Source organism: Charadrius vociferus, unplaced genomic scaffold (assembly GCF_000708025.1).
Source record: "Charadrius vociferus isolate BGI_N301 unplaced genomic scaffold, ASM70802v2 scaffold90, whole genome shotgun sequence".
NCBI classification, from domain to species: domain Eukaryota; kingdom Metazoa; phylum Chordata; class Aves; order Charadriiformes; family Charadriidae; genus Charadrius; species Charadrius vociferus.
In genome coordinates, this window is record NW_009647222.1 from 151,302 (window position 1) to 166,477 (window position 15,176).

The 15,176-nt window shown below is 50.1% G+C and overlaps 1 protein-coding gene across 2 annotated transcripts in view; it reads right to left on the bottom strand.

Annotated features, from left to right (window-relative positions):
- Positions 1–15,176, bottom strand: part of SLC6A13 (solute carrier family 6 (neurotransmitter transporter), member 13) — a 33,423-nt gene that overhangs the window by 13,608 nt on the left and 4,639 nt on the right. The window contains exons 3-7 of one of the 2 annotated variants that reach the window (XM_009879620.1): positions 13,136–13,270; positions 11,967–12,107; positions 11,268–11,352; positions 8,138–8,270; positions 4,004–4,138 (exon numbers count right to left, since the gene is read on the bottom strand). In XM_009879620.1, coding sequence (XP_009877922.1) covers positions 4,004–4,138; positions 8,138–8,270; positions 11,268–11,352; positions 11,967–12,107; positions 13,136–13,270 — 629 coding nt within the window. The remainder of the gene's footprint in view (positions 1–4,003; positions 4,139–8,137; positions 8,271–11,267; positions 11,353–11,966; positions 12,108–13,135; positions 13,271–15,176) is intronic. The other variant, XM_009879621.1, reaches the window with a different exon arrangement.

Below are 15,176 nucleotides of genomic sequence, written 5' to 3' on the forward strand. Positions count from 1 at the left end.
TTAGCAGGCCCACGGTCGCCCTCCCCTCTTGCTGGGAAGCAGCAGCTCTCGCTGGCCACGGAGCAGCAGCAGGAGGGGCCTGAATTTGGAGACCATCTGGGGGCTCTGACCCCTTCCCCAGCGTGGCTATGGGGGCCCATGGTTAACCCAGCAGGTCACAGCCTTGCAAGATGCGTGCACCTCCCGTCCTCCCTGTGGTGGACACAGCCTCGGCAGCAAGAGCTGCTCCAGTGCCAGACCCTGGCAGTCTCCCTCTCCAGCCACGAGCAGAGCGGCAGCCCCCCAAAGAGCTGGGGGCATCTTCGTCTCTTGCCTCCCCTTCCTGCCACATCGGTGGGAAAGCAGGAGCCTGTGGGGGACTCTGCAGGGGCAAATGCTGCTCCAGAAAGCAACCACCAGGGACAAGGATGGAAGAAAATGAGAGGGACGTAGGGAAGGTTATTTGAAAAGTAGCGCAAGTGAGAGAGGGAGAGACAATGAGAAGCAGAGGTTGGAGGAAGGTAATGCTCTGAATTTAGCCGCACAGAGCAAGGCAGTGTGCCCTGGCACGGCGTTGTGCAGGGTCGGGTATCCAGTGCAGTGGTGGGGACTCCTTACGGGGTATCTGCAGAGCTGTGGGTCCTCTGCAGACCCTTGGCACCAGCAGTGCTTCCCTGACCCCAGAATCAGGGGCACAGCCCCCACCAGCAGCTTCGGCACGTCTGGGCCAGATGGAAAGCAGCTCGTCACAGAAAGTTCTTAGCTCTTCCTTTATATAAAAACTAGATAAGCACATGCAGCAAGGTGGTGGGTTTTCTGGAAGTTTCAAGAGGAAAACAAGAATGGGAGGTATTGAGAAATATTTGCTGCTTTTCCAGAGAGGGATACACTCAGAAGCTGCTGAATTTAACTCCTCCTCCATTCTCACTCATTAAATCTAATGAAATTTAGCTAAAATCGCTTGAGACTTGATACCAGAGTGAAAAGAGACCATTACATTTCTTCTCTTTAAAGCAAACCCAAACATACAGCCAGCACTATCTGCATCAAGCCCATCAGTCCCCTCTTTAAATCTGTCTATTAAAACAGTGCCTGGTAGTGGTATAAATGCACCAAGTGACAGAGAGCCTGCCAGCACCTGAGAAAAGTTCTTCTAATGATGTTTCCCACACTTAAACCTTATTTCTACTCTGAATTCCTCCTGTTTCAGCTTCCCGCTAGTGGATCACACTGTGCATCCCTCTCCTTAATCACGTCCGTAAACCCCCAGCGTTATCTACTGAAATAAACAATTGATAAAATTGCCGCAAAGATAATTGCAAAGGGTGGAGGGATCAAAAGTGGAAATGGTGAACAACCCCAAGACCTCCTTTCAGTTAAAACACATCCCACACTACGAAATAAGTGGGAACCTTCTAGAGCACAGAAAATGCAATCAAAGGGGAAAAAAACTGGGCCTAGTAATGGCTGGCATGCTAACGTCATAACACTAAACATTATGCAAATAAAAAACAAACTATGGGGTTGCTTTTTTGGATTTTTTAGTTTGGGGGCATACTGTTCAAAATAGATGATCTCTTTGGCAGTTTTGCTGTTACCTGCTTGTATTTGAGCAGAACTGGGCTTCATTTTTCAAAACTTTTGTTTGGCAGTTTCTTTGTATAGTCTGATCTACCTATCAACTGCATTTTATTTACTATTTTAATTATAAGCATTTCATACATTTGGAAAATGAAGGTGCCGGAAGATTTAGGGCACTGTAGACTTCATGGCTAGAAGAGACCACCATCAATCAGCTAGCCTGAGCTCTCGTAGGCAGGATTTCCCAGTTTTGTCCAAGGTCATTTGGCAGGTGAAAAGCAATAATTTCCACACACCAGTCAGATATTCTGACACTTAATCACATCTCAGCTGCTGCTGCTGCTCCCCTGGTAGAATCTGCTAAATAATTCATCCCCTCTTTTCACCTAGTTTTTCATACACTTTAAAGGAGTTTTGATTTTGTCCCTTTGTATATTATTTGCCCTTTGTTTAAACCTCCCCTTGAGATGCCTTACCATAAGGCTGAGATTGAGGAGGGTATTTTTAATTTTGGGGGTTTTTTAATTCCCAGAATCCCTTCCCAGGCACTTTAGAGTCTCACATTTTTCCAGGCAGTGCAGGATTGCGGGTAAACAATTACAGCTTGCCGTCCTCTGAGCGCAAATCAATTATAATTGACTTGGCCCCGATGGGCTGGCAGGACTCACGCTGTCCCTGCACAGAGAGAGGGGAGCACAGCTACGCATGTGTGGGGCTTGGGGCGCTAACCCTTCCCTTCCCTCTCTAATGGGAAATCACAAGAGAAGCCCCGAGCCCTGCTACTTGGTTCGGCAGGATGGTTAAAGCACACTGGAGGAAGGCAACCACTGGTACTGACCCCTGCTTTTCTCCTGCAAAAGCAAAGCATTAATTGGGGAATGATGGAGTTGGGGAGGGAGGAGCCAGTATTCCTCCCCCACTGGAGGATAAGCCATCCTCTTGCTCTGAAGGGTTACTCTGCCTTTCCACCAGTGCATTAGCATTTTCCAGGCTGCAAGGAAGCTGTGCTTCTAAAGCTCAGGCTGTAATTGGAAAAGTTTGCCAGGACAGACCTAATAAGGACACAGCTAGTACCAGCAAAACCATGCCATGCCTGAAGTGGTTTAATTCAGTCCCCTGAGTGACACAGCCACAGTAACAACAGGACTTTTCATAAGTGAATGAGCACTGTTTGAAAGTGTTATTTCATTTTAGAAGTCTCTCGTACCTTATCAGCATGAATGGAGCCACAAACACTGCAAACACAGACCTGTCATCACCCTCTTCCAAGCCTTGCTGCACCTTCACATGGAGGAGCAGCTGTCCTACCCACCTCCTGTCCACAGCCAAACCAAGACAGCATGATAGCAGCCAACACTGTAAAATGAAGTTTTTCACCCTGTTCAGAGGCAGCCTTGACCAGACAGCGACTTCCAGAAAGCTGAGCAGGAACTCCAAGTCCTTCCCATGACAAAAGCCAGACCGCCTGGAGCTGGAAACCGGACACTCGTGTTTAGCTCCCCAGATCGGAAGGCATAAGTCAAACTGACTTGCATAAAGCCACACTGCACTGTGGCACAGGAGAGACCCAGGGATGCCCAGCGGCCCCTGACACGCTGCTCTACCTCCTCCCACAGGGAGCAGGGATCCTCTCTTCTCTGTCAGGGAGGGCAGGATCAGCCAGAGTCGCTCCTCCCCCAGCACTTATGGCCCGGTTTGCAAAATTAATAACCAAGGCAGCAGTGGGACTAGGCCAGAAAGAGTTAATGGGGTTACAGAGGGTTTTGCTGGCCTATTTTCCAAGCAGGCACCCTTTAATCTCCTTTGGAAACACCTTCACACAAAGGCTGGTACAGCAGCTCAGCTGGAGCCAGGATTTAACGTGGAAGAACTTGTCCCGAAGAGATTAAAAGCAGCAGTGGGGCGCTGACCCTCCCATCAGACGGGCAGGAATTTCTCACCGGGGACCGGGAGGCGAGGAGGGCAGCCAGGTGCCAGGGAAATGCTGCAGCATGCCATGGCTCCTGCCATCCATGCACCCAGCATGCTTCCCAAAGAAGTCGGAGCAAGCATGCCAGGGCAGAGCCGACATGGTGCAGAGCAGCACCCCATGCACTGCCTGCCTCCACAGCAGAGAATTCTCCCCAAGAAAGTGGGGGGGACAGCTGTCACCACTCAGGATGAAGGGTTAAATCCCACTGCCCATACCCTCAGGCCATTCGGATCCAACTCAGACTAGAAAATAAGGTAAGAGCACAGGTTAAGGCCGAGAACGAGAGAGCACAGGGACCATCAGAGTACACACCAATATCACAGTCCTGCCTTTACCCAGAAAGGAGAAAAGGAGGAGACGAAAAGAAGAAATCAGATGAAAGAGAGGGAAAAAAGGAAAAGGAGGGGAAGAGGACAGCCACAGGCATCCATGCAAGCACAGCTCAGCCATTTGGTCCCTCCTTCGACTTACCTGGGGATCCCCAAGGCGACTGAGGTCTGGATAAAGGTAAAACAGGATTCCCTGGGATGCCCCGGGCAGGGAGACTCCCCTGATCAGCAGAACAACCAGCATGAGGTATGGGAATGTGGCTGTGAAATACACCACCTGGGAGGAGGACAAAGGGACAAGTGTGAGAGAGCAGCACGGGCCAGAGCTCACAGCACTGGCCGGCAGCGCAGCACCGTCCCTCAGGCTGGGGCAGATGGGCAGCAGCAGGGGACGGGTCAGGCTGCCTCACTGAGCACCTTGCTGTCACCTGTGGTAGAAAGAAATGTATTTTAAAATGTGCCCATGAAAGTCATGATATGCCATGGTGTGTCTGGAGCCAGAGAAAACCTTTTTAATCCTAACAGTGATCCAGACCCTGAGCCAGGCTGTCACCAGGTTGGCATCAGAGCAGCTCCATTGAAGTCAGCGGTGTAATATCTAAGTGCATCAGTGAAGAAGCCGATTCCAGTATCCATCTACACATCCCTACCCCAAATAGAGGCCTGAGTCACACACAGAACGTCTCTTCTCTGCAGCACTTAGTGGCAAGGGTGAAGAGGTGTGCAGATAAGAGACACGTACTGAAACATGATTGCTACTGAAGGACCACCGGAGACAACACTAAGGGTCCCCAACTCACGGCTGGCACTGGCAACTGGCTTGTGCTCCCCACTTCAGTGACTCACAGCCGCTGCCTCTGACTGACCCCTGTTCAAATACCCAATGTGGGCACTTCAGGCAGAGGAGGGCAGCACGTCTCAGACTTGGCATCAAGGACTCAGAGCCAAGCAGGACCTTTAACTTGTGTCCTCTTGCTTTTTATGCCCCTAGCCCCATGAACAACACAGATGTACTCAGGTAGGGTTGAAATCTCTTCCTCTGGCTAAGGAGCTGTGTCCCTTGGGGGAAAGCTGCAGGCCGGTATCAGCTAATCCTTTCAGGGACTCCACGTCTGGTAAAAATAACATTCAATTTGGGGATTACTGGGGTACTTTCAGGACTGTTCAGGCTAATTGCTGCAGCGTGCCACAACAACAACACGCCGCGATCTGTGTTTCCCACACAAACAACCCAATATCAAGGGCTGAGGCAGCCTCCCCAGCAATTGAAGCAGTGTCATTAATCCCTTTGCATTGCTCCCACACGTTCAAGACTTATTGACCACCTTGAAAAAAGTTGTTCAGTCTGTTGTATCATGCTAGGCCAAAAAAGAAATGTTGCTCCTTCAGGTTTTTCCTGTGTGGACGTGCTGAGTGAGGATTTACATCAGCACGCTTCACTTGAATGCTACCCTACAGCTCTTTTCTCAGCTCGGGCGGTTACGCACCAGAGAACTAAAGCTCATCTCTCGAGGAACTGCAATATACGATGATGTGAAATGATCTGTTTCTCATGCCTGCCCATCCATCCAAAATGAAGTGATTCAAAATCCATCTAAAGCCCACTATCCCCGAGCGGGAGTCACAGGTTTTTCCACAGGTATAGAAGTATCTGCTTTAGAGGAGGTCCTACTAAGAAAGATTTCCCTGGACAGTACGACCATCTTCGCTCTGGCCTTCGGTAATCCTTATGATCTGAGTAGCGATTCAAAAGGAGATTTCTTCTGGATCCACTCTGATGTACTCCATCTGAATAAAGCAACGTCCAAAGCACCTGACGCTGCAAGGTGAGTTCTCCTCTAGGTCAAGATATACATTCCTTGGTGATTCAGTTTTGTAATGCAGAAGGACAGAAGGATATGAGAGATATCCTATCCTTGAAAAAACACACTGCTAGATTATCATCTCTGCCTGCAGCCTCAGATTTTCTATGCATTTCATGTGACCTGCTTTATATATCACAGCAGTCTTGGGTAATGCCACAGAGGTTCGTGAAAAACACCTCCTTGCTGGGGCTCATGATTGCCTGAGATGTCTGTGTGAGCAGATCCATCCATGTCCTTATGAATCTGCATCCTGAACACTGAAGGAACCCAGGGACAGCGTCCTTCAACACAGGCAAACACCATCATTCATTTTATTCTCAATTTTTTGAGGAGTCTCTGATTTAGAGCTTTTCACTGACAGTTAATCAAATCTCTGCAGGTCCTGCGAGTTTAACAATCATCCCTGTATTTACCACACAACCAAATTCTTCCTTCAGGAAATGACAGGGTGCAAGTCTAATCTTTCTTAGCTCATGAAAGCAAGATTAAAAACAAAAATCATAAAAACAAGCCATTGCCTTTGGATCCTAGTGCACGTTCTTCCAGGATGCCAGTTTGCACATTCTTAGCTGGATCTCTACATAGCATCAGTTTTAGGAGCTCAGAACACAAACTGGTAGTTGTCTGGCATATGATTTGGATTCACATTTTGGTACCATCCTATGTGCTTTACAGCCTGCGTGAATTAGCATGTTAAGCTTTTCACTCAACAGTCACTCACATCTGCACTGAGACCAGAGGCCTGAATTTGGAGACATTTTGCTGGATTAAGGGTGCCAAACTTCTATCTAACAACAGGAACATCTGGATCCAATGAGATATTACTCAATGCTTGGCTCAGACCCAATCTTTTTATTTCTCAGGCATTGTTAGCACTAACTACATCACTAGGAACCTTGCCGGGATCAGTGTGATCATTCTGTCACATGCTGGTCAACAACATCCAGGGTTTTATTTGAATCTGATCCACATGCCTCGGCAAAGTAGTTCCATCTGTGACAACCTCCTGAGAGCACTTCTCAGGGACAGGCAGTCCCCACATCGAAGGATGCAAACTGCTGCTGATGTTCTGAGTAGGGTGATCTCAGCTGGCGGTGTTTGCCCCTCCACTGGCAGATCCCCAGGACTAAGGTATATCTGTTCCCCAAAGGGACTGTATTCCCACAGGCAACATTTTAGCTGGATTACTTAAATATGCAGAGGATTGATAAACCTATGGACACCATTGCTTTACTAAAAGGTTTCTGTTTTCAAGGAGAGAAAATCTCACCATCGCTAGTCCTTTTTGCTAAAAAGCACTTGCATTTAACCTAGAACTTGTATCTAAAATAGATTGAATTTGTTCTCAGCACTTCCCACACTATGTTTGCTGTGTCTTAGTATCATATTTGCTGTTATTATACTGCCTCTGCTTTCTTTTACCAGGCCACCACAGCAAGCAGTTGCTCTTTTCTTCTAATTTTACTCCACAAAAACCAGAAAACATCATCTCTGCAAGATGCTTGATTTCACCGTCATGTTTCATAATCCCAGACCATTCTGGAAGCAGGAGAAACTGCTAACATCCACGCCATCAACTTGATGGAAGTGGATGCAGCTAAAATTTACACCCCAGCACACATGATGTCTTGTTCAAAGCATGCTGAGAAGACACCTTTTAGACAACATACTAAACCTTTTCATTTCCATCTGTTCTTGCTGGCTCCAGACAAAGCTGTCTGGGAACAGGTCAGGAGGCAGCAGCAGAAACTAAGTAATGGGGTCAGCGCAAATGACAGTGGCACACTCTGCAACTGAGGGAGCATGAGGTGGAGCTGGATGGTCACACCAACCCTTCCCAGAAGTATTCATAGAAATAGCTCTGTCATGACCAGTGCAGGGAAAAAAAAAGACCTTTATCGCTGGGGAGCATGAGCAACTCTAGGAACAGTTGGGATGAACAAAAAGAAAAAAAAGAAGATCCCCATGGTGATGAGGCAAAGTGTTGAGGCCATTAGAATTACCGTCTTTACTGTCTAATGAATTTGAATATTTTTCAGCTGACTTGCCAGGAAAGGCAAAGACACACTGCTTGCTCACACTGTGGAGGGAGGGAAGGCAACATGCAACCACGCCATAAATAGGAAGACTGCAGGGTCTCCTGGGCCTGTGAATGGAGAGGGACCAGATGAGGATACACATCTTGGAAGTCAATGCTCTGAGACGTCTCAGTGCTCCCAATCTTTCCTACCCAAAATACAGAGCCTGGCTTGCACTCCTGCTGCAAGACGAGCCCCACAGGCTCCTGCCAGCTTATTCAGAGGGTGGTTCCCAGGGGTTCCCTAGTACTTCTCTGAACGTACAACAGGTGAGTGGATCAAGTGCTCCAGCTGTGACCAACAGAAGAGGCTTGATCTGAACCAAGTACTCACCTTGCCTGTGGACTTGACCCCTTTCCAAATGCAAAAGTAACAGATGATCCATGCCAGCAAGAGACACAGAGCCAGCTCCCAGCGCAGGCTGCCCAGGTGCTGGATGCCATCGGAAATCTTTAGTACTCTCCTCCTGCATTGGGGGGAAGCAAAGGAACATCCAGGTGTCACTGATGTTGGCCACTAACATGGCCAACATCTTGCTGGTTCTCACCACACCTCCACTCACCTGATGACTTTGGGGAGAAGACCTGTCTTACTAAGAAGGCCCAGCTCTGAGCTGCAAGCCTCAGAGGAATCAAGCAGTGCTCCCCTCTTAAAAATACTACCAGCCTGGCAGATCACGCATGGACACTTGCTTCTACGCTCACTCCAGTGCTGGCCTATTGGGCCAAGACATTTCTTCTTCTGTCCTCCTCCCACCCTTCATCTGTGTTGTCCTGTAGGGTAAGACGTCTCACTTTGCAAGAACATGCAGCACTTTGCACACGCAAGCTCTGCCCAGGCTTTTTTCATGTACATTACAAAGTTCGCCTACATTTCTGACATGTTTCAAACCTCGAAGTGAATTATACATTGGACTTACCATGCAGAATCCACCAGGACCACCCAAGAAGAAATGCTGTCCAACCCCTTTTCCATAGCATACTTCTGTCTTTAGGAGCAGCTACATATTTCATCTCAGGAGCCAGAGCAGCATAGCAGCCATGACTGAGACCAAACCAAGACCACAATAATCCCCATTCCACAGTCAGAAGAGGTCGCCTTGGGCATCCTCTTTCAGGCAGTGTGGAGATAGGATCCTGGGCCAGATGGACCTTGGTTCAGCTAAGGTTTTAGGGTCTCACCCTGCCCATATAGCAGCTTTCCACGTCATCTGTATGTCAAATCTTCCTCATCACTTACAGAAGTATGGACTCACCGGCCTCCATCTCCTACACTGCGCAGGTGGATCTGAGTGAGAAACACCATGGTGCAGTCCCAAAACCCAAAGCCTGAGACAGGCAGACGGGGACACGCACTACCCTGGAGCCCAGCAGCAATGCCTGCCCCGCTGCAAAAGACAGCAACTATCCCAAAATAAAGGTCACGCTCCTTGAGAACAGCAGTCTAAGACACATTGCCTCCTTTCCTACCCCACAGCCTCACGGCAGATTGAGAACACGAGAAAGGGGTTGGAAAAGTTGCTCTGCTCCACCAGGTACATTTCGTCATGCCAGTGGGGAAGTGGTGCCAGCAGACCGTAACTAACTGGGCACTGTACTGTAGCCAGAAGAGGCCTCAGAAGCCTGCCATCATCCCACTGGCAGGTCAGTGCTTCTCAAAGAAATGGTGGCCTCCTACCTCACGGCCCAGGGAAGGCAGGAACAAATGCTGCATCAGAAGCAATAGACAGTGGAAATTTCCAGTCGTGTGTGCTGATTGCCCAGTAACACAGAGACGGTCACAGCAGTGATGGGACATCAGCTTTTCCAGAAGCCAGCCTCAGGAAAAGCAGTCTAAGGCAGGCCACCGTCTCAGAATCACAGAATGGTCAGGGTTGGAAGGGACCTCTGGAGATCATCTAGTCCAACCCCCCCGCCAGAGCAGGGTCACGGTCTAATCACATGTGAGCAGCAGGCAGAGGGAGAATGCAGGCTCAGGGAGCACACAGGAGACAAAAAAAGTTTAAAAACTTTGAAATTTAAAAGCAGTGTCCCTGTGCTGAGCCAGGGATGTTCCAGAGATACTGTGTGCTGCACACACTGACAGCACCTGGCAGCGCTGCCGAGGGCAAAGCCCTCTGTCCACCTAAAACGCACAAGGGAAATTCACGGTGGCAGCAGAGGGGTGAGTTGTGCAGTCTGTTAGCCAGGGCTCAGCGCGTAACTGCATCTGTTCTCCCAGGAGATGCTGAGGATTATCAGAGAACCCTAGCCAACAGGCCTATGCCGTCATGACTGAAAGAAAGCTACTCTGTTCCTCAGAGTACACAAAGGGAGAAAACAATGAAAATCAGGGAGCACATTTCAGTGTGAAGTGAGCTGACACCAGCACTTCATTTTTGATTTTTGTGAGCTTCTCCCCTCAAGATAGTTTGTGTATTAGTCACTCTAAAGTAAAAACATAACTTCTTTTTCTACTTTTAAGATGAAGACTAGCCCACATACAAAAGTCACTATCCACCATGCCAGAGCCTCCCAGGAAAAAGCAGCTGGTATCACACAGTAGCAGGGATTCAAAGGAAAGATCACCTACTGCATCACCAGCATGAACTCAGTACATCACAGCTGAACACGCTACAGCTTGCAAGACAAGCAGACAAAAACCCATCACAGAGCTGCTGCTTTGTGGACCACCACACATCTCAGCCCACTCGCACCTATAATCTTGGCACCTGCGTCCTGAGCATGGTTACACTGGATGCAGCCACCAGGCAGGTCAAGGAATGCATGGGGCAGACTGCTCCAAACAGAACAAGAGCGATGGATAATCCAGCAGATATGTAAACCGTAATCCAAACCATCTGGTAATGGTTACTATACCCCGAGACAGTGCCACTAATTTTATTCAGGTTTGCACCCTGGGTAAGGCTGAACCAAAGCTTCAGGATGGGGAACATGCAGCCAATTCACCTACATCGCAGGAGGAAAAAACTGTATAAAAAAGTTCACAGCTGGCAATGAAGAACAAAGAAGGAGGCAGGGAGAGGAGCAGCACAAATGGAGAAAAGGGGAATTCAATAGCACAGGAGGTATAAGGGAGAAAAGAACAACAAACAAAACATCAAGGACCAAAGGAAGCAAGGCATGGGTGAGGTAAGGTCTTGCACAGTCAGCTAGCCATCACTGAGGTCAGTGAGACCGACAAGCCCAAAAGGTCTAGAGGGACAGGAATGCAATGTCAGAGAAGGACAAAGTCAGATGGCTCTGAGGCATGCCAGCACAGCTCCAAACACCGAGACCCCAGCAATGTTACCCTCACTGACAGCGCTGTCCGAGAGCCTTCACCCTGACCTGCCCAGCTTTCTCTTTTGTGTCTTCTTCTGGTTAGGATGGGTTAATATGAAGTGCCACTGCAGGGTTTGTTCCTTGCCCAGGGAAGGTATGTTGTGGAGGAAAGGGGGGTAACAGGCCTATCCTTTACTTACTCCCAGAACTCGATGACAGGGGAGGTGGCGTTTTCATTGGTCACATTGAGTGTAGAGTTTGCCTTCTGGAGCTCCATGCAGTTCCCTGTGGGAAAGGCCCAGGGAGAGAGGGAGCATTAGTATCAGCAGCTGGAGTACCAGAGGATCTGAAAAACCCCTCCCTTTCCATCCACAGTATCAACTCTCATTGACATTGACTCTGAGACAAATTTTGTGTAGTCCCAAAAATGCACAAAAGCAGTCCCCTCCAGGGTAAGTCTGGCAAGCAACCTAGGACAATTAAGACAATGGCATTTTATTTTTCCTTCCAGTGGGCACAGCGAGCAGTCCCGACAAGCACTGGGTCTATGGCTAACACACAGCACAGGATGACTAGAAGATGCCAGGAAGGAAGGTGCCGATGGTGGCTGGAGCCCAGAGCAGGAGCCACTGGGGAGGCCATCACTGCACGGCCCTGGTCAGGTGCTGCAAGTGGTTAGGCAGTGCCAGCACTGGTGCTCTCTAGCAAAGACCTGGATCAACCAAGCCTCTTCCACAAAAGCACCAGCATCACTGCAGTGATCCAGCACTCCCCACCCCCACGACCAGTAGTCCCACTCAAGCAGGGGCAAGCCACTCTCCTGAGGTTTGGCTGTGGACAGCAGCAGATTTCCCTCAGCCAGGAGCTGGTGGAGGACTGGAAGAGGGCTCCACACCCACCTGTGTTCCACTCATGGTCACAGCTGCCCCAAGGGAGGTCGATGGTGAATGAACTGAAGAGATAAAACAAGGCCCAGGCCAGGACAATGATGTAGTAGAAGTTCAGCAGTATGACGATGACCTGCGAGGCGTAGCCAATTCCTGCAGAAAGCGAGCCCCAAAGGCAGGTGACGCATGCGCCAGCGGACAGGAACAGGACTCCCCTTGGGAGGTGCTCACCCAATGTTTTCATCTGCTGGTCCACGTTTTCGCTGTGCTGCCGGATGAATGCCACCGAGGCAGCTGCCAGAGTCACCATCCCCTCCCCAAAGCCCACCATGCCACATGAGCGGGGGCCCAAGCAGGGGCATCAGGGACCCCTTCTTCCTACCACCCCACTGCAGCATTCCCTGGTGAAAGGGTGGCAAGGGGAGGGAGTCTGGGCAGGGGATGGACAGGTTATGGTTAGAAAGCCACCCAAAGGGACAGAAACATATGACAGTGCTCTACCGGTTGCTCCACCTCTTCTACCACAATTCACTTTTTATTTTGTTCACTCATCCCTTTTCACTGTTTGGGAAGCTTTTGTATTAACACCATACACCTTCTCTGGAGGTGCCAGAGGAGCATCTGAAGGTTTTGGTACGTGGACCCTAGGCAACGGAGACTTTCAGAGAAATCATGGAACGTGGCTTGAGGCTGGATGACTGTGCTGAAACAGCGCTAGAAGTGGATCTAACTGCTAACAATTTATTAAGACAGCTAACACCTTTCACCACTAAGGTTTTAAGCCATCTACAAACTCAAGAAAAAGACATAGCATTGATTTAAAAAAATAGTACCATGTTTTAGGTTCCTCATAACCTCTAGAAGCATTTTCATCATTTAGCTCTTGGAGGACAACCTTGATTGAGCACAAAGATCCTGGCCATAGCCACAGCAATGAAGAAGGAAGTCAGGATGCAACATAATGATGGAAACTGCTTGGTTGGAAAGGCAACCATTTTTTCCAGTTTAATTTTGGAAAGGGGGCAGCCAGTGGCCCTCCCAGGCTGGGATCCCCAGTGGTGAGCAGAAGATGCGCGGAGGTACGTAAGGAGCTGGGCTGTGGGGATACCCATCACTGCTCACCCCACTGGGGCCCTGTGATCCCGCACCTCTCCATACCCTCTTGGGCTCACCCCACTCACCTTCAAAGAGGGGGCAGATCCTGCGCCAGGCTGTCACCCCTCCCTGGCTCGTGTACTGCCCCAGTGCCGTCTCCAGGAAGAAGACAGGGATCCCGCAGGTGAAGAGGAAGATGAGGTAGGGGATGAAGAAGGCACCTGGCAGATTCAAGTGGCAGATAAGAGAAATAAGCCCCGTGTGGTGACTGGGGTAAGGCCATCTCCAACCTGGCATGGAGGAGGTTCATCCTGGTGAGGGGACAGCCTGGGAGGGACGGAAAGGCCATGGACAGGGGTGCCAGGAGAAAGGGATTTTCCTCACATTGCATGAGAAACTCAACAGTTAGAAAAGATGGAAAAGAAAGGAAAGTTTCTAAGACCAATTTTTGTGCAGAAAGGAGTGAAACAAGTTCTCAGTATCTGTATAGAAATATAGGAGAACACTCTGCTCTAAAACCATTGTAAATTTTAATCAGGTTGGTGACTCCTTTCACATTAATTTTTCTGACTGAATAAGCTGACAAGCCCACAGATGACAACACCAAGGCACTGAGGAGCACATAGAGACTGACACCTTCACCCAGTCTGTGGGTTTGCTCAATCACTTGCTCACTGAAAAGCAGCACACATGCAAACAAAAAGCAAGAAGTGGAGGAAAGTATGTACCTCACGCCATCAGCCAGGGCTTTCCTCCTGGCCAAGCCCTGTCATGAAACCAGACAGGGAGAGACAAAATGCATCAGGCTTTTGGTTACCCCAGGCTAATGTTATATGTGGGAATGGCTTTTACCCCGCAGAGCACACGAGGCAGCGCTGCAAGATGGTCCACGCTCCTCGCTGCGCTAACGTGCCACGAAAGCTGCTCAAGCCCTGCCGCAAAGGCAGGGACACGCAGCAGGATGGGGAGCTGGCGTGGAAAGGGGTAGCCCCAAGTGGAGAGTGGCAGCTGGGCTGTGGCAGGCTCAGAGGGACACGCACGGTCAGAGGTGACAACCACCCCTAGCCACTAACCACTTTTTCGCTGCATAGGCCTTTTCTGTGCCAGTGAGATGCTAACTGGCTCTGGGGTTGGGTGGGTGGGGGTGTATGGGAAACAACAATCCCAGTGCACAAGTGAACTCAAAACCCCAGAGATTTCATTAAGAAGCTTAGCTAGCAGGCAGGGGCATGGGAGAGGAAAAGGGGGGCTTTGGGGACCGGCCAGAAGTCCCACCCCACACTCATCCCATTGGGGTACAGAGCCACAGCCTTCCCCTTCCTGCAAAACAAAACAAAACAAAAAAAAATGCAACCAACAAAATAGTCAGGGAGACCATCTTGGCAGCTTCCCATGGGCAAACAGCAGCTGAAGGGATGCTGATAGATGGCAGAGCCAGGTGAACAACGAGCACCTGCCCACCTGCTCTCCCCCTACCAGTAAATAGAAGTCAGTGAGGGCAAAGGGCAGGGGAAATGGTTGTACCAGCACCATCCCCTCAACTCCGCAGCTTGCATGCAATCATATCATCATAAAAGCGGTGCCTTTTCCCAAGGGAGTTTATGCTTGTATAAAAGCTTGTCTTTAACTAAACTGCAGTCAGGGGATCCCAGGGGAGGTCTCTGAGGTGGCAGGTCAAGTTCCCCAGCCCGGGTTTCCCATATTCGCAGCCGGCTGGCCGGCCTGTCACCCTCCTCAGCACCTCTATTTATCTCAGGTTTCACGCTTTGGGAGTCTTAACTGGAGGGTGCTGACATGTGGGCTGTGAGACAATGCAAAATTCTGGTGGGGTGAAGGAAGGATTTCCGGAGACATGCCTGGGCAAGGGGCTGTGATCTGCCCCGCTCCCCTCGCCCCCCAGGTTGGGGGGACAGGCAGGGTGGGACGACCCCGACGCCAACCCCCATCTCACGTCAGCTGGCGTGGGGGCTGCTGCTGGCCCGCGCGTTCAGGGAAGGGCAGTAAGGCAGGAGGGCCCTTCAGGAGGAGAAGGCGAGGAGAGGTGTCCAGCAGAGCCACCCTGCCCAGCCGCCACGGCCTGGGGGGGCAGCAGGGAGGGCAGCCCGCGGCGGGGGGCGCCGAGCCGAC